At 45.3% G+C, this 22,395-nt stretch overlaps 1 protein-coding gene across 1 annotated transcript in view; it reads right to left on the bottom strand.

The window, feature by feature from the left end:
• Positions 1-22,395, bottom strand: part of DPYD (dihydropyrimidine dehydrogenase) — a 646,991-nt gene that overhangs the window by 298,687 nt on the left and 325,909 nt on the right. The window contains exon 13 of the mRNA XM_025193285.1: positions 6,272-6,487. Coding sequence (XP_025049070.1) covers positions 6,272-6,487 — 216 coding nt within the window. The remainder of the gene's footprint in view (positions 1-6,271; positions 6,488-22,395) is intronic.

Below are 22,395 nucleotides of genomic sequence, written 5' to 3'. Positions count from 1 at the left end.
TTTAAATTTTGAAGAAGGTATGCATTTCCCCCCACCTCTCTTCCCCTCCATGCTCAGTCCCCTTCTGCCCCCTTCCCCCCACCCCAAATACAGGTGTCCCTACTGTGCTGGGGGTGAGAGGACCTCCTGTCCTGCTCTGGTCAGGGTGTGTGGAGGCTGGGCTTAGCCCAGGACACCCATAGGAGCAGGAAGCAGGTAAGTTCCTCCTCCCTGCCTGCTCCCCATGGGTGTTCCCCACCAGCCTGGGGAAGAAGAACCAATCCACCTGCTCACCACCATTCAGGCAGGTGAGGGGGGAATGGAAAAGGAAAGAACTAGAAGGGGAGGAGAAGGGAGGGGAGGTGCCTCTGAGGATGGGGTTGGGGGGGTAATGCTCATCTTCTTCAGGACTTAAAGTCCCTGGCTGCTGTTCCTGGGGCATGTTCTACCAGCTGTAGTAGGAAGGAGAGGAAGGAGGAGTCTGGGAGCAAGGGGTGTAGCCACCCCTGCAGCACTGGTTGCTTCTCCCATGCCCCACTTTATAAAATCCTGGGCCCAGTTCTGTAAAAAACTATTCCCTTATCTTCAAAATAACTCAGCTCACTACTCCCTCTCCCTCTTGACAGGGAGTGGCTAGATTGTATAAATGCTTTAGATATTCTCCCTTAGCAATACATCAGGGAACCAGCCCACCACATACCCGTTTTTTTCTGAAATACCAAAGAACTAATTGCTGCTTAGAAAATGGACACCCCAGGTTTCAGTCTGCAGAGGGCAGGTAGAGGGTACTATGCATGGGAAAAGCAGGTAAAACTGGTGAACAAGATAAGTCACAGTCGGGAAACCCAATAAGACATTAATAGAACACCGCTGGGCAGTCAAGTTACTCATGCTCTAACAGATGACAGGTCAAAAAGAGGGCACCACTTAAGAAAGAACATGCCTAAGTTCCTGCCTAAATTCAGGCCTCCTAAACTATGCTAATCTCTACTACCAGCCAAACTCAAGTGTATCCGAGAGTAGGGAAACTGGTCACAAATCACGGCTTCTACTCTGTACAGAGGATTAATGTACAGTTTTATTTGTATCCATTCTGATATAATAAAGGGCTTAGGCTGTCTGTCGTCTGTCAGTAATGCTTTTGATTAAGTGCACATGAATTGCTGAGATAGGGTTAACATACATCCGTGTCCTCTTTTTTAAGTCCTCTGACCTTAGTCGGGGTGGGTTTTTTAAAATCTGAGCAATGTCTGGGACTTTCCTTTGCTCAGCTGGTGGGAGCAGGGGGAGGGCAATCGGAGGCAGCAGGGAGCACACACGAACTTGCCTGCAGCTGCAGAGGTGCACAGACCCATGCAGTGCTCCCTGCTGCCTCTGATCACCTCCCCCCTGCTTCCACCCCTGGAGCACAGCAAAATCCCAGACAATTGGTCAGGGCAGGGGGAGCAGGGACTGGGGCTGCAACAGGGCAGGGGGGAGGGAAGGGTTGCTTGTTCTCCAGTGGGGGAAAGGGGTGGGGGGGCTTGGAGTGCAGTGGGATGGAAAGAGGAAAGGAAAGGAGGAAAGAGGAGGGGAGGCTGTGGCACCTCCTGCCCTGGGATGGGGCTGCCACACTGCACCAGGCAGCCTGGCCATGGCCCCCTCCCCCTCCCTTCCTCCTTTGCCACCCTCAGTATCTCGTGGCTGCTCAGCCTCTGCAAGCAAAGCACAGGCAATGGCCCTTGTGCTGCTGACCTGGCCACATTTTGCTGCCAACTGCTGACCATTTTTCATTTGTTCTGGCACTAATGTGCCAGGTCCTTGAAGGGGAACATGTGTGCAGTTATTTGGGGCCAAGTAGGTATCACAGAGTGTTTGGATTTACCTCTGGGTATGAATCAGCCCATTGCCATTTGGTAATAAAAAGTTTAGTATCGGAACCACCACACTGCAGCCGGTGAAGACGGGGACAGCTGGGGCCCCTCTGGCAGGGCTGGTGGGGTCAGGGGGCTGTGGGTCAGGAGTGAGGGGCTGTGGGGCGGGGGACTGTGGGCTGGGAGTGTGGGGGGCACTGGCAGTGCTGGGGGGCTGTGGGTCAGGAGTAAGCACCATCATCAGGGCCCAGGGGGATCAGGGTACTGCAGTTTGGTGAGTGAGGGGGACTGGCAGGGCTGGGGTCAGTGGACTGGGAGTGAGGGGCAGCAGCAGGGCTGGGTGGGCTGTGGCTTGGAAGTGTGGGGCACTGGAGTGGCACAGGAGACTGTGGGTTGGGAGTGTGGGGGGCACTGGCAGCACCAGGGGGCTGTGGGTCAGGAGTGAGGGGCACCATCAGGGTCCAGGGGATCAGGGTACTGCAGTTCTGTGAGTGAGGGGCACTGGCAGGGCTGGGGGCAGTGGTAGGGAGGGAGGGGCAGCAGCAGGGCTGGGGGGCCTGTGGTTTCTCAGTGAGGGGCAACAGAATGGGCAGGGGCAGGGCCACCCTTCAGGGCCAGCCATGTAAACACTCCTTTGAAATCCGTCATTCATGATAGGCAACTGGCTAGTGTATAAATATTAGGCCTGTGCAAAGCAGCAAGTATTTGCCTCGGATTTGGATTTGGCTGATTTGGAGGGTCACATTTGATTCAGTGATTCAAATCACTGTCCCGATTTGATTTGGCTGATTCGGATCCGGAGATTTGGTACTGATTTGGAGTTTCAGCCATAGACTATACAGGTAGCTGTCCTCAATGATGCTGGACACAGCTGCCTCCAGCTGGTAAGTCTGTTGTGGTGGGAAGAGGGGGGAGGGAAGGGGCATGGGGGGGGCAGATCAACACCCCAACAGCGAGGGAAGGATTACAGCTGGGACAAGCTGCCAGGCTGGGGTTGGGGGGCATGGGACTTGGGGATAGGGGCTCCCATCACTGTACACCGCTGTGCACTGAGAGCTGCTCTTCCAGTGGCTTCTCTGGCAGCTCTTGCCACTGGTCCGGGAGGGCATGGGAACAGGCATGTGCTCCCAGATCTGCATGGGCTGGACTGGGCTGAGCTCTGAAATGGTGGCAGCTGACACTGGGAGTGGCGGCTATGCCGTCCCACCACTTGCCCAGCTGGGGTGAGGAGGCACAGGATGGTGCCGCTGTGCTGCCACGGAAAAACAGAGTGCAGTGGAGGAAGACACTCCAGCCTCCCCGCACCTCCTGGACAAGCTGTGGCTTTGCCCCACCCGCCTCAGCTAGACGATCAGCGGCAGGGCATGGGGCGGGGACATGCAACTAGATTGGTGTGGGGCTGGTGGCAGGGGATATGGGGAGTTTTAGGGTGGCTGCAGCCCCTCATAGTCCTCATTCCACTGTACTCTGTGGGGCGGGCAGAGCCAGGGCTGTGTTTTGGGCGCCAAGTCCCCACTGCCAGGCTGCACTCTCTGGGGCAGGCAGAGCCAGGGCTGCACTCGCTGCCTGGAGCACAGCCCTGGGTCCACCTGCCCCTTGGAGTGCAGCCCAGCAGTGGGCGGCTGGGGCTAAACTCCTGGAGTGCAGTCCTGGCTCCACCTGCCCTGCAAAGCGCAGTCCGGCAGTGGGGGCTTGGCGCCCGGAGCACAGCCCCGCCTCCACCCACCCTGTGAACCACAGTCCAATGGCAGGCAACTGGGCCTAGCTTCCTGGAATGCACCCCAGCCCAGCCCACCCCATGTAGATCCGGAGGTTCACGCCTACTCCCATGCCCACCACAACAGACTTGCTAGCTGGAGGCAGCTGTGTCCAGCGCTGTCAAGGAGTGCTGCCTATGGCCAAATCTCCGAATGAGCACCAAATCTCTCCCAATTGACTCAAAGACTTCCAATTCAATTCAGACCTTTTAATGGGTCTCCCGATTCGATTCAGATTTGGGGATCCAGCAACCAAATCGGGCTGAATCTCCTCCAAATTGAATCAGCTACCAAAGGTTCGCACAGCCCTAATAAATATCTGTTTGCACTTAAACTGCAGGCCCAGAAAGTTTTCTGCTCTTAGTTGAGTATTACATCAAATTTATGTTTATACAACCTGAAGTTAACTTTAAAAAAAAAGGAACAAAGAATAGAGAGAGATGAAAGAAATGTAAATTATACTGAAGTATATTTTTCCATACTGTCTTCTGATTATTTGTTCCAGTATTAAACAGACTGAGAACAAAGTCTTTGTGTAACACTCACTGAAGTAAGAACTCATTGACCTTTTCTTTCCATTTGAAATACTTATTTGTGCAGCATTAATATTGTATTGGATTTATAAATTAAAACAATTACATTCTGTAGCCCCTGACATGAGTATTTTAAAGCACTTTACAAACATTGTGGCTCAGTGTCTTTGAGGCTTGTCTTATTGCAATAAATGGTAGAAAAGTAATTTTATGTAACACATAGCAACATGCCCCAAAAGATTAAGATTAGAAGGGAAGAATGCTGCCTCCAGCTGAAACTTCTAGGAAAAATTACCTGGGCAAAATGCACTATGCATGTTGGAATGTCAAAAACACTGTGCTTAACAGTTTCTTTTACAAAAAAAATTGTTGCATGGGATCTTTAATGACTCTTTCAGATCCCTTGTTTTACTGATCATCTCATCTGAAAGAACTCCAGCAGCTATATCAGCACAATACCCAGTGGATTGCCATTGTGAATTGTGCAGCACACACCTCTTCCTGTTCTTTCAAGGATTCCTACCTATACAGTAAACTAACCTGGGCTTGCTTAGCTTATAGAATTTGAGAGTCAGTCACAGTGCAAGATGGCATGGTTGCAGGCATTATAGCAACATATCTAAGAATACCTTTCAATACTTACTATATCATGTCATCAATTCAGGCAGTGAAATAATTAAAATTAATTATGCAAAAATGGGTAGCTTCAATTAAATCTTTCCTTATTGAAGTATTTCAATGAGACATTTCTCTGTATGTTTTACCTCACAGACCAGATCAGGATCTCTTGTTACACATATGTTGTTACGTCTGCTGTCTGTAGAGTAGCAAAGAATTCTATGACGTGTACATCATGCTGCTTATATAACTGCAATCAAAATCTGGCCAAATGTATTTTACAATGGAATACATTCACTTCCCCACTCCCCTCACTTTATACCCAAAGCACATAATCTCATCTACTCACATGGATTTCTTTACCCTCTCTATACAAAAGGGCTCACAAATCTTCCTTTTCCCTCTGTTTAAATCTCTATCTAGCCAATCCTGCATCTCTTCTGTTTCAATTACCCCTTCTACTTAATGTTTCATAGTAAATGAACATTTAACATAGCCAAAGCTGTGCTTGTCATTTTCCTTCCCAAACACTTCATGCCCTGTTACTGTCTGCTACTCTGTTTGATGCCAGCACCATCCACAATATTATGCAGGACTGTAAGTAAAGCCTTTTAGCGTCTGCAGTTAAATTCCCTGCTCAAACCCTCAGTTTTCAGTCTTGACTGCAGAACACTCCTTCTCTTCCCAGATACGCCTGGTATGTACATCAAGTCTATACAAAATATTACAACAAAGATGACCTTCCAGCCCATCACACTTACCTGTCATGACATTAATTCCTTCACAAACCTCTAGATTTCTGCTCCATTAGAGTGAAGCTCCTTGGCTTTACATTCCAGGCCTTCAAGTAAAACTCTGTTTTTCCCTGTTTTTCTTTATCCTTGACTTGTTATATATTGCCTCCATCCCCTCTGCTGGACCAGTGACTCCATCATCAACACAGATAAACTAATGTATGCACCCAATATTTGCACAAACATTTCCCTACCTTCATCTTGGCAGTTCTCTACACACAGACAGACTTTAACATGCCATTAGAAAAAGCCACTACTTACTCTCTCTATTGCCCTTGCATTCAATTCCCTCCTGTAAACCCATTTGCACTGTAATATCTAAAAGAAATTGGATGACTGGTAATGGTAAGGCTGTACAATAAACAGAGAAAGTTTATGTCTTAATGGAAAAACCAAAAGCTAATGTTACCAAACATTTTATCATTAAAAGTTAGCCAATCACCCCCCTGATTATTTGACATTTTCACTTGACCCTATTCTGCTATTCTTTGTCTAACTGCTCATTCTGTTGTCTTTGATGATCTCTATAACTGCAAGCACATGCTGGTCACTTTCAGAAGCAAATAAATAATAGCAATAATAATAATGATGGCACTGGAAAGGTTAACAGAATACTCATAGAATCCTAAAAGCTATTTAATTCACTGGATCTAATAGTTATGTCCTCAAAATGCTGAGATAATTAAAAAGCAAATGAAATGACTAAGACTTAAATATACCTTAAAATATTTCCTTACCTTGTCCAGAGAGAATGTTTTGGTGACAGCAAAACCCCATCCTGCCTCAAAAGCTCTTCGAATCATTGGGGAACTAGTAGCTGGAGTTGCACTGGCAATACCAAATGGATTTAGAAACTTCAATCCAGCCATTTCAACACTGATGTCTACTAAATCAATAGGCGTATAAAAGAGAGGTAGTTCTGGGGTAGCGGAAACTGCAGATCCATATAAATTCTGTAAAAAATAAATGTATAAAATAAATGTTTTTGCTATATTCATTTATATAATTTCTTGTCAATATGGGGTATAAAGTTCATTTATACATAGCAAAGCAAAGTATTAAATTATTCAAATATATTACGCTTGTACTTAGGAAAACTGACACACATTTAGCTGGCTGTACAACACAAAAGGTCTTGCATCAGACCTCCTCATTTTAAAAGTGAGAGTGGTGTTAATACTAACATATTATTTCCTAGTAGTACTCTGAAATAAAACCTATCAAAATCACCTGGCTGAAAAAGTAACATGGAAACACGCACGTACTTTACTACTGAAGACATTTCATGATGTACCAAAGCTAACTAAGCCTTGTAGCATGGTACTAAGTAAAGAATTACTCAAGACAAATAAAAATGGCCAATGGACTACAACACGTATACTGCAAAGGCAATGTAGTTGAGGAAATAAGCATTTTTATAGATAATAATTCTGCAAAGATTTATGCATAACTAATCAAAGTCAGAATAACTAGTCATGGTGTGAATTAAGCATGTGCATATGTCCTTTCAACATTGAGGTATACATATTCTATTTAATTTTATTTGCTTTTTTGTAATACATATCTCAATATTGCCTTCTGTAGTTTCATTCCCATTATGATAGTGCCCTGTGCTTGGATGCACTGTCTGCTGTTGGCGAGTACCAAAATTGTCTTGTAAAAAGTGGTAGAAATGGGTCTGGGGGTCAGTACAGTTGAGGTCTTGGAATGTATCCCTATTTGTTACATTGTAAAGTGGGTTCCCTTTATGTGAATTAGAGTTATGCACTGTTTTCCAGGAACGCATGTCCAGCATAAAGCAAGGGAAACCTGTAAATTGTATTGTGTTTCAATGTTGTAAAAGTCTTACAAGGACAATTCTTTCTTTCTGTATATTCTAAAAGAATCACTCTGGAAATGACTCTGGAAAAGCTAAAGGCATATGATTTCTGAACATATGTTGCCATCATGATGGACAGAAGTTATGCCTTTGCTACTAATCGTAAAAGCAGAGATAAAAAGAAGACTCTTAATACAGGAAAGTCCTATCACCTTTGTCATGCATGAAGCACAAGAAAGCAGGCCTGATAGCACTCCACTGGTCCAAAACCTTTGGGAAACACTGAACTCAACAATGACAGTGGTCTCTTCTGGCCTTAAAGATTTTAATATTATAAAAGCCTAAGTCTGTCTGTCTGTCTGTAACACTTTATTCACACTCTGATTGGCTGATGGAAACAGCCAATCAATCAGAGTGCTCCAAGTGTGGGGGAGCGCCGCCATGATTCTGAAGCTGTGCTGAGGACTGGACAGAGTGTGGGGAAGCCGAGGCCAGCAGTGCTGGCCTCAGCTCCCCCACCCCACTCCCTGCAAGAGGTAGAACAGCAGCAGCATGGAGCATTAGGTGGCAGCACTCCATCCCAGGCCCCTTCCTCCATGCAGCTCCCCCCCCCCTCATTCTTGACAGGCAATTCACTAGTCTATGAAGAAGCACCTGAAGAAGCACAGCTCTCCTGCCCCTCCTCCCAAACCCACCAAACACAACACCTGTACAGGAAGGAGGAAGAAACTCCAGCAATTTAGAAAAATCTTAACCATTGTACAACTGTGTGAGTTGCTGATTCTTGTTTTGTTTTTATTTCACTCTTCTCTTGGGGTAAGTACAGACAGTCAAAAAGCCTGAGGCTGAATTGATTCGGTCTTTTCAGGTTAGTCTAAGCTGCAAAGATTGAACCAATAAGCAAATGAACAGACATTCACTTTTGATCCAGGAAATACAGCTAAATGCCTGCCAGAAGCTGGGGGTGGGGGATGGGGGGGCGCTAGAGCATGACTCTTTGGCATAAAGCCAGCATGGGCTGTGTGTTTGCTTACTCTTCCTGCTGCCCACAAGGTCTCTGAGATTTGCAGTCCACAATTACAGCAGCAGAACTCTGCAGAGTTGCTCATCATTTCCTCTTCCTGCTTCCAGGTGCCTCTGGGATTTGTAGTCCACAGTCACAGCCAGCAATAAATTTAGCAGGGCAGGACAGCTTTGTACTCAAAGGAAGTTTAACCCCTCTTCCTGGCCCCAGACCCTAGCTGGGGTTTGCCTGGTTGGGAGGGGGACAGTGAGTCAGCCAGTGAGGCCACTTAGCCAGCCCTCATTGTTCCAACTAGGGAGCAGAGGGGTGGGGCCAGTCCTACTCTCTGGAGTAGACAGCACTGCCCAGCCTAGGGCTTCAAAGCATGCTGGAAGGCTGGGGGACTCTGATTTAACATGAACCAGGAAGGGGTCTGGGACAGAAGTTTCATAAATTGGCTTGACCTAAATCAGTTAAGTCTGATACTACATTCAACCAGGTTCATCTTAAAACCAGTTTCAGACATTTTGAAACTGGTTTATGTGCACTGAATTTCTATTCTGTTACAGGTTTAAACCAGTTTCTGATCACTTAAACTGGCCTATATGTAACTTCTGTCCCTATCCTTTGACACTGCTACAGTGCTGGGAAGAGGATGAGAATTACTCTAAGTTTTAATTAATGAAAAGTCTGATCCAGAACCTTAAAGCCCACTTTCTTGTTTTTAAATTACAGGGCTGGTTGTATTTATGTCACTTGATGCTAGGGATTTTGGCCAAAGTTTGGATCCACATCTGGAAAGAATTTGTTGCTTCCTTTGCTTGTATAATTCCACTGAACTTAATGGAGTAGCACTAAGTAATTGTTCAGGGCCCTGAACATGATGCAAATAGTGGAACTATTTAGTGGAATAGCGGAGAAGCTGTCTGTATCAGATCCCATTTGAGGATCAAATTCCCCTGAGTGCATGGACATCCTTCAGTCCATAACTTCCTTTTCTAGTCAACCAAAAGGAAACAAGAATGCCAGGAGGCAATTGCTCTGCTTTCTTCCACATAGGCCACTCAGTGCATCCCCTGAGCTCTGGAAGACAGCAATTCCCTGAGGCTTGCTGTTTTTCAAAGCTCGTAACAGTGCATTGTAGAAGTCCTATGATGACTGAATCATAGGCAAGTAGGACTGGAAGGAACCTCACAAGGACACCTAGCACACATACCTGCTGAAGACAGGATAATTCCAGACTAAACAATCCCAGTCAAGTGTCAGTCCAACCTACTCTTGAAAATTTCCAAGAATGGAGATTCCATATCTTCTCTAGGTTGCCTGGTTCAATGCTTGACCACCCTCATAGTCAGAAAATTCCTCCTGAACTCCAACCTAAATTTCCTCTGCTGCACCTTGAAGCCTTTGCTCCTACTCATGTCCCCTGCACCCATTGAAAAAATATATCTCTGTCTTCTCTTTAATCACCATTCAGATATTTGAAGACCGTTATCAAATACCCCTTCAGCTTTCTCTTCTCCAGACTAAAAAACCCATTTTTCCAGCCTTTCCTCAATTCTTGCTTCCTAGGTCCCTAGTCATTTTTGTCACTCTGCACTGGACTCTCTCCAGTCTGTCCACATCCTTCTTGAAGTGTAGGGTACAAAATTGAACATGGTATTCCAAGTGGGGCCTCACCAGTTCCAATTACAGTGGAAGAATCACTTCCCTTGATTTGCAAATGACACTCTTGTTAATAAACTCCAGTATGCTGTTGGCTTCTCTCCCTCTTTTTTCTTTTGCAACAAAAGAACAGTATTGGCTCATATTTAGCTTATGCTCCACTGTAACCTTCAGATCCTGCTCTGTACTACTGAAGCCTAACCCTTCGTTCCCCGGTCTATTTTTGTGCATGCATTATTCCATCCCAATTGCAGGACTTTGTCCTTGTCCTTCGTGAATCTCATCTGACTGATTATGGACCTTTTTTCCAAATTATCCAGGTCATTCTGGATCCTTGCCCCGCTCTCAAGAGTGTCTGCAACTCCACCCAGTTTGGTGCCATCAATAAATTTGCTAAGCATGCTCTCAATCCTATCATCCAAATCATTCATAAAGATGTTGAACAATACCAGACTCCTGGGGAATCCCACTTGATACTGACTCCCAATGAGACATTGAACCACTGATGACTACTTATTGAGCATGATGATCCAGCCAGGTACGTATCCACCTTACTGTACTTTTCTGTATTTCCTTAGCTTGTTAATGAGTAATCCTAACCCGTCTTCTGCTACTCTAGGTTACTTGTCTCCTTCCCTATTTTTGCTACCAATTGTTTTCAACATCTGATAGCTGCTCTTATTTGTGATGACTGAAGTAAAAAAGGCATTAAACATTTCTGCATCATCTGAAACTAGACTGCCTTCTGCATTCTATAAAGGACCTATGATTTCTTTGGTCTTTCTCCTACTTTTGACATACTTGTAGAATCCTTTTTTATTGGCTTTTATGTTCCTTACCACTTGCATATGACAATTGTGCCTTAGCCATCTTAATTTTCTCCCTGAATCCCTGTTTGATGCTCCTCTAGTCTTCCCCAGTACAATGACCAAGTTTCTACTTGTAGGATTCCTTTTTGAATTTCAACTCATTGAAGAGATACTTGTCTAGCCAAACTGGCTTCCTGCTGCACTTCCTATTCTTCTGTTGCATCAGAATAGCTTGCTCCCATGCCCTTTTAAAGCTCATTTATAAACTCAGGACTGTGTGTTTGGGGCATAACTGAAGTTAGACATGTGTGAACATAATTTTCCTGACCCAAGATATCTTCTGAGATTTTGAATATTCAGTTGGGGCTAACTGAAACAGTTTCTTTGGATGATTTTGGGTCTCAGTGTTGATCCCTTTCTTTCTTTAAACCACTTTTAGTTTACATCGACTAACATTAAAAAAATAATTTTGACTTGAAAATAGCAAACTTTTCTGTTCCAAAATGTTAAAATATGGCATTTCATTTTTTTCAAAAACTTGTTCCAGTTGGGATATTTGTCTAAACTGACTCTGTTGCACAAAATCATTCAGTTTATACACATCTGTATTTTTTACAAAAAAAACAAAAAAGGGTGTAGAGAGATTCATGATTGGTTCTTGTATATGTGCATATCTGAGTAATGAACTAATTTTTCTTTCTGCAAGCAGGCTGTAGTAATTTGTTAATTTGTTTGCTATGCAAAATTGTTTCAACATTCTCTGTGAATAAATTTCAGCCTCTGGACTGCCCATAAGCTGCTCAATGTTCATATCCCCGAAAATATTCAAAAGCCTGTATTTAATTAGCTGCTTAATCTACATGGGTCCTGTTCTCTGTTCTCTGGCTGGACAATGTAATCTTCAAAAAGCCACCTGAAATTAATTGTGTTTCAACAGGATCTTAGCTTTATGCTCACAATTTGCCTACTGTGATTTTGCTGAATAAACTTTGGCTTGTGCAATCCCCCCCCCCCCCCCCCCACACACACCTTTTTTCCCACAAAAACAGACAAACAAACAAAAAACCCTCTAATAAAAGGAATTGGGACATGCTGATTAAACATGACAAAGTCAATACAGAATAGCTCTGTTGCATGTGGACATGAAAAACAGCTGATCATCCCAGTTATCCACTAAAACAAAGAGGTGCCCAAGATGAACATTGAATCCCAAGAGGCTGGCATAGGTGGGGAGGTGAATTATAGAGGCCAGACAAGTAAATCAAAATGATGAAACGTTCATTGCTGTAAGGTGTGACTGAAAGTCCTATGGCTAGTTCTTTTACAAATTTTATCTTTTTTTTCTTGTCACCCTTTTTTTTTTCTATGAGCAGGTGTCGGCTACCGGCCCCTCTTCCCTTCAGGACTCGCCTGCCATGACTAAGGAGATGGAAAAAGAATTGGATGTTAAATCCTGAAGGAGAAGGTGATAAGAAATAGACCACCCAGGTATTATCTTCACCAAGTGCCGGCCTTTATTGTGACTGATACAATGTAACTAACCACGCTAATTGCCTCATTAGTGCAGAAGCGGCTGTTCTGCCGCTTAGCTGATTGCCACTTTGCTCTGTTCTTCTCCCAATTGCGGCGGTCTCCCAGCCATCCTGATCAGGAAATAAGATCATCTCTGGATCTTTTCTCTGGGGCAGTGTTCCCAGCCTCTTGGGGGTCTCACCAGTCACCTGCCCGCAGTGGGAGTACCCTCAGCTTCACCGGTCCAACATCAATCTCCTGAGCATCTGCTTGCAGAGCCTTCTGCTGCCCTGCCATCTCCGTGTCGCCCTCCACTCTTCTCCAGTGCCCTGAGGGCAAATGTGGGATCCCTGGCTCTGTCCTTTTATGCATGGTGGTAGCCGTAATTACCTTTATCCTTCCTCACTGTGTCAACCCCCCACTGCTGTGCTATGGCTCTCCCATTTGCTGGCATCCTGGGTTTTACTCAGTAACAGTGTTTCTGCTCGAGCACCTGTTACATTTTCCTCTATTTATTTTTGTTCTGCTTTTTTCCCCCACCTTCCTTTTCAGCTCAATAGTCATATGGGAGATACAAGCCAGTGTTTTGTTTTTTAACAGAGCAAAACTTTCCACAAACTAAAATACTTTGCATGTTCCTAAAAGAAAAAGAATCCGTGTAATGAAGGACTGACTATACACTGCACAAATAGCAAAGAAAGCATATAGGAATAATGTATATGTACTGATTCTTCTCTAGATTTTTAAAAACAGAAAATAAGCATTGTTTCTAAATCTCCTCTAATTCATTTCCCATTAGTTGACCCAATAAGATGGTGGGTATTCAGATTTTTGGTCACCATTCCTTCTGCAACATTTAGAAAAGATGACAAATTCCTCAAACCTCTTCTGGACTGCCTACTCCTACAGACAAGGCAGTAGGGTCTGTAGGGAAGACCACAAGGCTTAGAAACAGGAGATCCTGAGTTTTATGTCTTGTTTTGTCCCTTACTGGGTGTGTCTACATGTTCATTAATGCACAGTGGTTACTGCACATTTCATCTAGTACTTGTATAATCAAGTACTAAATAAATGCACAGTAGCCAGAGTTACTGCACAGTAGCACTGGTACATGCCCTTTGTGATGCTACTGTGCAGTAACCTAATAATACTATGCAGTAGTGTATCAGCACTGTCCATGCTGTGGCACACTACTACACAGTATTATTAGGCTACTGTGCTGTTAGGCTAGGGACAGGCATTGCACCTAAACCAGTTTAAATTATCAAAAACAGGTTTAAACCTATAACAGAACAGACATTCAGTGCACACAAACCAGTTTGAAAATGGCTTAAACCAGTTTGAGATAAACCTGGCTGAATGTAGTATCAGACTTAGATGATTTGGGTCAAACCGGTTTATGAACTATTTGTCCCAGAGACTGCAGGCACAATAGCATCTATCTAGCTTCCCCCTGCCCCTCCCAACTTGCTGCTCAAGCAAGGATCCCCCTCCTTCCCTCTCCCACAGCACGTGGTATGTGGTATGTGGTAGCATGTGGCATGCTAGTTAATGCTAAGAGGTGTCTGTGTAAGGCAGACAGGACAAAAGCAGACAGTCTGCTTAGGGCTTTTTGGAGCTAATCAGCAGGTCAGCTGGTAATGTCCTTCCATTCCTTCCTTGGAAAAAGTTGTTTAAGAAGAGCTTGAACTAATGAGAAAGTCTTTTTTTTCTTGATGGGGTGCTAAACGTGGTGTTACCCCAGCAATCTTTCTTGCCCATGGCAAGGGGTCAGGCTCAATGATCTGTTGAGGTCTCTTCTGACCCTAGACTCTATGAATCTATGAATTCAGACTCAGGCTTTTTGAACGTCTGTCCCTAGCCTTAGTGTTTCATGTAGATTAGAGCTGTGCAAAGCTTCGGGCCCTGATTTGATTTGGTGGAAATATGGCCCAATTTGGTGGCTGAATCTCTGAATCTATATCGAATCAGGTGACCTGGAAACCAGCATGGGTTCGTAGCAGGTAGATCATGCCTGACTAATCTAGTCTCTTTTTACGACCAGGTTGCAAAACACCTGGATGCAGGAGTAGGGGTTGACATCATCTACTTAGACTTCAGGAAGGCCTTCGATACGGTATCCCACCCCATACTGGTGAACAAGTTAAGAGGTTGTGACTTGGATGATTACACAGGACTTGGACGAGGGATTGAAATGTACTCTGTCCAAGTTTGCAGATGACACAAAGCTATGGGGAGAAGTGGACATGCCGGAGGGCAGGGAACAGCTGCAAGCAGACCTGGACAGGTTAGACAAGTGGGCAGAAAACAACAGAATGCAGTTCAACAAGGAGAAATGCAAAGTGCTGCACCTAGGGAGGAAAAATGTTCAGCACACCTACTGCCTAGGGAATCACCTGCTGGGTGGCACGGAAGTGGAAAGGGATCTTGGAGTCCTAGTGGACTCCAAGATGAATATGAGTCGTCAGTGTGATGAAGTCATCAGAAAAGCTAACTGCACTTTATCATGCATCAGCAGGTGCATGACAAATAGAACCAAGGAGGTAATACTGCCCCTCTATCAGGCGCTGATCAGACCACAGTTGGAATACTGCATACAGTTTTGGGCACCACACTTCAAGAGGGATGTGGATAACCTGGAGAGGGTCCAGAGAAGGGTCACTCATATAGAAGGGCCAAGCCCTATGAGGAGAGACTGGGGCACCTGGACCTCTTCAGCCTCTGCAAGAGAAGGTTGAGAGACGACCTTGTGGCTGCCTATAAATTCATCATGGGGGTGCAGAAGGGAATTGGTGAGGCTCTACTCACCAAGGTGCCCCTGGGGGTTACAAGAAATAATGGCCACAAGCTAGCAGAGAGCAGATTTTGACTGGACATTAGGAGGAACTTCTTCACAGTTCGAGTGGCCAGGGTCTGGAACGGGCTCCCAAGGGAGGTGGTGCTCTCCCCTACCCTGGGGGTCCTTAAGAGGAGGTTGGATATGCATCTAGCTGGGGTCATCTAGACCCAGCCCTCTTTCCTGCCTATGCAGGGGGTCGGACTCGATGATCTATTGAGGTCCCTTCCGACCCTAACATCTATGAATCTATGAACCTTTTAATTTCCTGAATTGTATCAGAACCCTCTGAATCAATTCGGAGACATTCAGAAAGATTCAGAGATTCAGCCATAGACACAGCTTTAAATTTTTTTTCTACATACTTCAAGGTACCAGGCGGCTCGTGAATGCTGCGAAGATAGGGTGCATGGAGCGTTCCACAGGAGCATGGGGGGTCCCCAGCGTGCTCAGCAGCAGACCCAGAAGTGACCAGAAGCACTTCCAGTCCACTTCCAGGTTCGCTGGGGAGTACGCAGGGGGGCCCCCGGCACCACCCCTGGCTCGGCGACTGGTGCCTCCTGGGTCTGGAGGAGCACCCAGGGTCCCACCATGGCTGATCGCCAAGCCAGGGGGACATGCCCCCCCCCCCGTGTGCTCCCTGGTGGGTTCGCTGCCGAGCACGTGCCCCCCCGTCCCCACTGCGTGCTCCTGTGGCACACTCCATCTGCCCCAGCACCACAGCATTCATGAGCTGCGCCTGGTACCTCAAGGTATGTAGAAAAAACATTTAAAGCTGTGTCTATGGCCGAATCACTGATTCTCTGAATCAGCATTGAATCTTCAGATTCAAATTAAGTGAATCGGGGACATTGATCCGAAACAACAAATCAAATCACTGTCCCCGATTCAAGCCAAATCCAAATCTGAATCGAATATGGCCCATTTTGCACACCCCTAGTGTAGATGCGCCCACTGAGTACGTAGTTTGGGGCAAGTCATCTTTTTCCCTCTGTTTCTCTCCCTGGGGGTGAAATTTGACCACATCTCTCTCTGGAGAATTGTCTGCTGTTAAAGCCTTCAATAGAGAGAGAGACATAAATGTGCTAAGTTGCACTACCATAACACTACATTGAAAGCTTTCTCTTCCATAGTTCTTGCTATTGGGAATGGCTTTCCTGTATCTTTCCACCTCATTGACTCTCTCTCTCATTTCAAATCTCATCTGAAAATACATTTATTCTGTCTTGCCTGTACTTCTCTCATACTCTTTTCTATTATTCATTATTTAATTCTGTAATTGTATTATTTACAGTCAGTCTGGAAAGCATTTTGTATGAAAGACACTATTCAAATTAAAATTGCATTGCAGTGTATTATCCCCTGACTCTGAATTCTTCAAGTATCCTGAATAGGCTTTGTAAAAATGCACTTATCACTTCAAAATTATATATTTCTGTAAGTGCAATGGGAAAAGAATTATACCTCAAAGTTGAGAATTAAGTTTTTGTTACTCATTTTGACTTGAGTGGTGGGCCAATATTTGGAATCCCATATGTTATTTTCATTACAGGGAGTTTATGATGGGGTTAGGTGTTTCTTTGATATGATCACATCTTTTTACAAATGTTCACAAAGCCCTCATTTCCTGATAATAGTAGGAAGCAGTTCCTTTGCTTGCAGTTTCAAGGCTCTTTTGAGCCAGCACTCAGCCCAAAACAACTCAGTCTAGCTGTCTCTCTCTCTTTGCCTGTTTCTGACTCAGACACACAAACCAATAGGCAAGCTGCAATCAAATCTATCCCAGACCCTCAAATTTGTGTTCGGTCTAGTTTTGGGGCAGCGGGTATTACTGGTTCTCAGGGTAGTTTTTTAAATTTTTTGTTTAGTCTGAAAGGAAAGCAGCCAGCACACTCAACATCTCTGAAGAACAGTTTTCTAGGGACCTCCAAATCTTTGATAAAACTTTTTGTATTATAATTGATATTCACATGCATCTGAGGTAATACTTGTAAAGGCTACCCATCATAGAAGAAATAAAGTCTACCTCCACCAGACACAAAATCCACACTTTATATATTCATAAGAAAATAAAAGGTCTGCTCTAAGTATGATCTATAGTGAAATGTGATTACTACCACCTTACTAGATGCCTTATGCCAACTCCAGTTTACCGCTTACCAGACCTCTCAGGCATTCCCAACCCCTGACATCCAGAGACAAGCTGGTACCCTAGCCCTAGGCCTCAAAGCCCAAGATACTGGCCATTCTTTGCACTGCAGCCTAGTAGCCACAAGCCAGAAAACCAACTACCAACTGAAGTCTTGGAACCCGTTCTCCACTCAGGCTAATAAGCTCACTGAAACTGCAGATGGCATATCATCTATAGCATGGCCCTCCCATCAGTGGAACAGGCAATATGCTGCACAAGAACTGCAGTTAAAGAACTCCATTCCCAACACAAGCTTCTTCCCCTTAGGATGCCAGCTACCCCACAGGGCCTAGACAGCTTTTAGCCATCTCAGTATGGGAGTCAGCATGCAATCTTAGGGCCTCTCCAAAGGTACTGGCTGCAGTTGTGGTGCTCAAGTTCAGAAAGCCAACCGCATCATCTATGAATGCCTTCACAGCCCGCCTTTGGGCACCTAACATCTTATTGACATTGACCATTCTACCTGTTGCTGGCTTTCTGGTTGTTGTGATTCAGACATATGAGTGTGGTGACACACTTCACCATCACCACTACCACCTGAGGATTTGGTTCCCTATTGTTAACTGCACCATGCAGTTTTAAGCCTAAAAAATAGTGTAAGTCTACACTACAAGAGATTGGGCAGAAGGCTTAGGCTATACTTGGGGACACAGAGGAAGGAAGAACATGGGTCTAAAATAAACCATCTTCTATAGACTTCTTGGGCACATCCAGATGAGCCCACATGTGCCTCTTGCCACATCTCAAAGCTGTTTGATATGTAGCACAAGGCACGCTGAGGGAAAAAAAAAAAAACATTCCCCACGCTGCATATTTGCAGCATAGGCTCAAAATTTGATACCTGGATATCCAGGTATCCAAAAAAATAAATAAATAAAACCCACAGAAAAAAGGTGGAGCAGGGCACAGTCCATGCCCTGAGGCAGCCAGAGGCTCAGGTACTCCAAAGAGATGCTCTGGTAGCCAGCCAGAGCATCTCTATGGCTGCTCCTTGCCCACTGCAGCATATGTGGGACAAGGAGCAGTGCAGGCTGCAGTGACCTGGGCATGGGCTCCATCCTCAGGTAAGTAGAGACTATGGGTGGAGGAGACTGGAGCCGGGGCTGTGTGGGTGTGGAGGACTGGGGGGAGGGAGACTGTGGGAAGCCTACCAGTGTCCCTATCATCATTATAAAATAAATTCTAAATATCTATATGTTTTGATGTTTACTTTTGGTTTTCTTATCACACGATGGGTATGTGATGGGCAGATGTGGGGTTTGCAGAAGGGGGGTTGGAAAGGGTAAGGAAAGGGAAAGGAAAGGGTAAGTTTATCTATCCTAAACTTCCCTTGCAGCAACTTGAGACCATTTCTCCTTGTTCTGTCATCTGCCACTACTGAGAACAGTTTAGCTCCTTCCTCTTTTAACCTCCCTTCAAGTAGATGAAAGCTGCTAATAAATTCCCTCTCAGTCTTCTCTTCTGTAGACTAAATAAGCCCAGTTCCCTCAGCCTTTCCTTATAAGTCTTGTACCCCAGCCCCGTAGTCATTTTTGTTGCCTTCCACTGGACTCTCTCCAATTTGGCCCTATCCCTTCTGTAGTGGGGAGCCCAAAACTGAACACAGTACTCCAGATATGGCCTCACCAGTGCTGAACAGAGGGGAATAATCACTTCCCTTGATCTTCTGGCAACACTCCTACCGATGCAAATCAGTATGCCCTTAGCCTTCTTCACAACAAGGGCATACTGTTGGCTCATATTCAGCTTATTGTCTACTGTAACCACCAGGTACTTTTCTAGGCCCAGCCAGTCAGCTCCCATCCAGTACTAGTACATGGGATTGTTTCATTCTAAGTGCAGGACTTTGCACTTGTCCATGTTGAACTTCATGAGATTTCTTTTGGCCCAATCCTCCAATTTGTCTAGGTCACTCTGAATCCTAGCCCTACTCTCCAAGATATCTACTACTCCCCCAGTTTGGTGTTATCTGCAAACTTGCTGAGGGTGCACTCTATGCCAACTTCCAGGTCACTGACAGACATTGAAAAAAACTGGCCCCAAGACCAACCCCTGGGGCACTCCACTTGATACTGGCAGCTAACTAGACCTCCAGCCATACATCAAGCCATGGATTACTACCCTCTGAGCCCAATGCCCCAGCCAGTTTTCTATCCACCTTACAGCCCACTCATCCAGCCTATACTTCCTTAGCTTGCCTGCGAGAATGTTGTGGGAGACCATATCAAAAGCCTTGCTAAAATAAGGGTATATCACATCCACTGGTCTCCCTGCATCCACAGAGCTAGTCACCTCATCATTAAAGGCAATCAGGTTGGTCAGGCATGACTTGCCCTTGGTGAATCCATGTTTACTCTTTCTAATCACCTTCTCCTCCAAGTGCTTAGAAATGGATTCCTTGAGGATCTGCTCCATGATTTTTCCAGGTACTGAGGTGAGGCTGACTGAACTAAAGTTCCCTGGATCCTCCTTTTTCCCTTTCTTAAATATGAGCACTATGTTTGCCCTTTTCCAATCATCTGGGACATCTCCTGATCACCATGAATGTTCAAAGATGATGGCCAATGGCTCTGTAATCTCATCAGCTAACTCCCTCAGCACCCTTGGGTGCATTCCATCTGACCCCATGGACTTGTATATGTCCAGCTTTTCTAAATAGTCCTCAACCTGTTCTTTCACCACCGTTGGCTGTTTACTTCCTCCCTAAACTGTTCTGCCTGGTGCAGTAGTCTGGTAGCTGACCATGCCTATGAAGACTGAGATGAAGAAGGCATTGAGAAATTCAGCCTTTTCTGCATCCTCTGTCACTAGGTTGCCTCCCCCATTCAGTAAGGGGCCCACATTTTCCCTGATCCTCCTCTTGGTATTGACATAGTCTTCCCTGTTTGTGAGCAGCAGGTTAAGACAGCATGGCTCCTAGTTGGCTGCTCCAGCACTTGCACCAGGAAGTTGTCCCCAACACTCTCCAAAAGCTTCCTGGATTGGCTGCATACTGCTGTATTGCCCTTCCAGCAGATGTCAGGGTGTTTGAAATCCCTCATGAGAATCAGGGTCTGTGATCAGAAACTTCTCCTAGCTATTTGAAGAAAGCCTCATCCATCACTTCTTCCTGGTCTGGTGGTCTATAGCAGACACTCACCACAATATCTCCCTTGTTGCTCTCTCCTCTAACCTTAACCTATAGACTTTCAACAGACCTATTTCCAGTTTCATACTGGAGCTCTGAACAATCATAAGGCTCTTTTACATGAAGTGCCACTCCTCCTCCTCTTCTCCCCTGTATGTTCTTCCTGAACAGTTTGTACCCATCCATGATAGTGATGTGATCCAGTCATATGAGCTCCCACCAAGTCTCTGTTATTTCAATCATGTCATAGTTCTGTGACTGTGCAAGGACTTCCAATTCTCCTGCTTGTTTCCAAGGCTCCATGCAAGGCGTCGTGTTTCCAAGGCTCCTAGTCAATTGCCCTGATCCTGGTAACCAGTCAATTTGAATGAGGAGAGCACGGCAATTTGGCAGACAAATATGGAAAAAGCATACCACATGTAAGGGGTTGTAAGGACAAAGGCAGACATGTGTAAGCTTGAGTAAGGGAGAAATGAGGGATCAAAGCTGGCACAATTAGCCAAGCAAAGGGAGGAGTGTAAAATACTAAAAACTGAGGTTTCAGAGCAGCATCAGATCTTGGGAGGCAAATATCAAAAATATGAAGTTACCTCTCAGCTCTGTGTTCTTGGGAACCCTGGCATAGGACGCAACCTGTCTGACTCACAAAGAACTCTCCCCCTCACCACCTCTGCCTGAATAAGAACTGATTATAGGAAGGACTTACAAAAGACAAGGAAGATGCAGTGGGAGACACACCTAAAGCCCTCAAGACAAGGGTGATAAGAGTGAAGCAACTCCCCTGGTCTCATATGCATCCGGGATGGAACCAGATGACAACTCACTTAAATGGGAAATGGGATCGGCATGCACCTTCATTAGCATTCAGGATGGAGAACAGAGATTCCAAGGCAAGGACCACACTGAATTCTGGGACCAGAGAAGCAGAGGAGCACTGCATGATGGGGGATCCCTGCTCCAAATGCTAATCAACCCGCATCTGCACACACCCAGCTCAGCATTTATCAGACCAATTCTAGTAATGACTCCTCTGTTGGTATCCAAAACACTGAATCTTCTTGTCTGTATTGTGAGCTCCCTCAGAGTAATGCCACCTATAGCCAGGAGTGATCAGTTCCTATTATCCAGCATATGAGCTACTGTTTACCCCGAAACAAACCTAGTGTTCTCCCTTGAGCCATTGTTAGTTCTCTACATAAACCCCTACCCAAGCTCAAGTTTCTGTCCTGGTGCTTGGATCCAAAGCTGCACCAGTTCCACTCCTTTTCTGCCTGGAATCTCTCCATTAATCATGCTCAGAGCTCTGCCTGTCTGTCGGCTCCAACAACACCTGGGAACCTCAAAGGGTTCAAACTTTGCTGAGTGATGAGACCCCAATTCTCTCTCTCTCTCTGATTCCAGGAACCTGATTTTTATTCTCTCACTCCAGGCACAGCTTTCTAAACCTGACTTTTGCTAATCAAACTCGAGCTAGACTTCCCCAAAAACCTAACTGAAACTATGTAACATTTTAACTGTTTATTTGTCTCTCTTTTGTATGGCTATTATTATTGGAATCATCATAGGGTCATCCACCTGGCAATAAATAACTTTTATGGTCAAGCTGGTTGCTATACTTCCTCTCTGAACCTCACCTACTCTTTCCTCCTCTTGACCTTTCCATTTGCTCTGCAGCAGTGTTTCTTTTACCTAAGACAAAGACCCCTGTAATGCCCAAAACAACAGTGGGGTCTGCTCATTAAGGGGGTTACTACTAGGACCACTGTGACAAGAGATTGTGATGTGCTGAGTTTTGAGGCGCATGAGGGTATCAACTGAAAGTGCTGATCGGACCCAGCCTGCTCAGACGTACTCTGTTAGAGTGTGTGCATGTGTCTAACTGCATTTATTACTGTCCTG

The sequence above is a fragment of the Alligator sinensis genome, unplaced genomic scaffold, assembly GCF_000455745.1.
Source record: "Alligator sinensis unplaced genomic scaffold, ASM45574v1 scaffold647_2, whole genome shotgun sequence".
NCBI classification, from domain to species: domain Eukaryota; kingdom Metazoa; phylum Chordata; order Crocodylia; family Alligatoridae; genus Alligator; species Alligator sinensis.
Note: the sequence above shows the minus strand (reverse complement) of the source record. Positions and strands in the feature narration are given on the sequence as shown.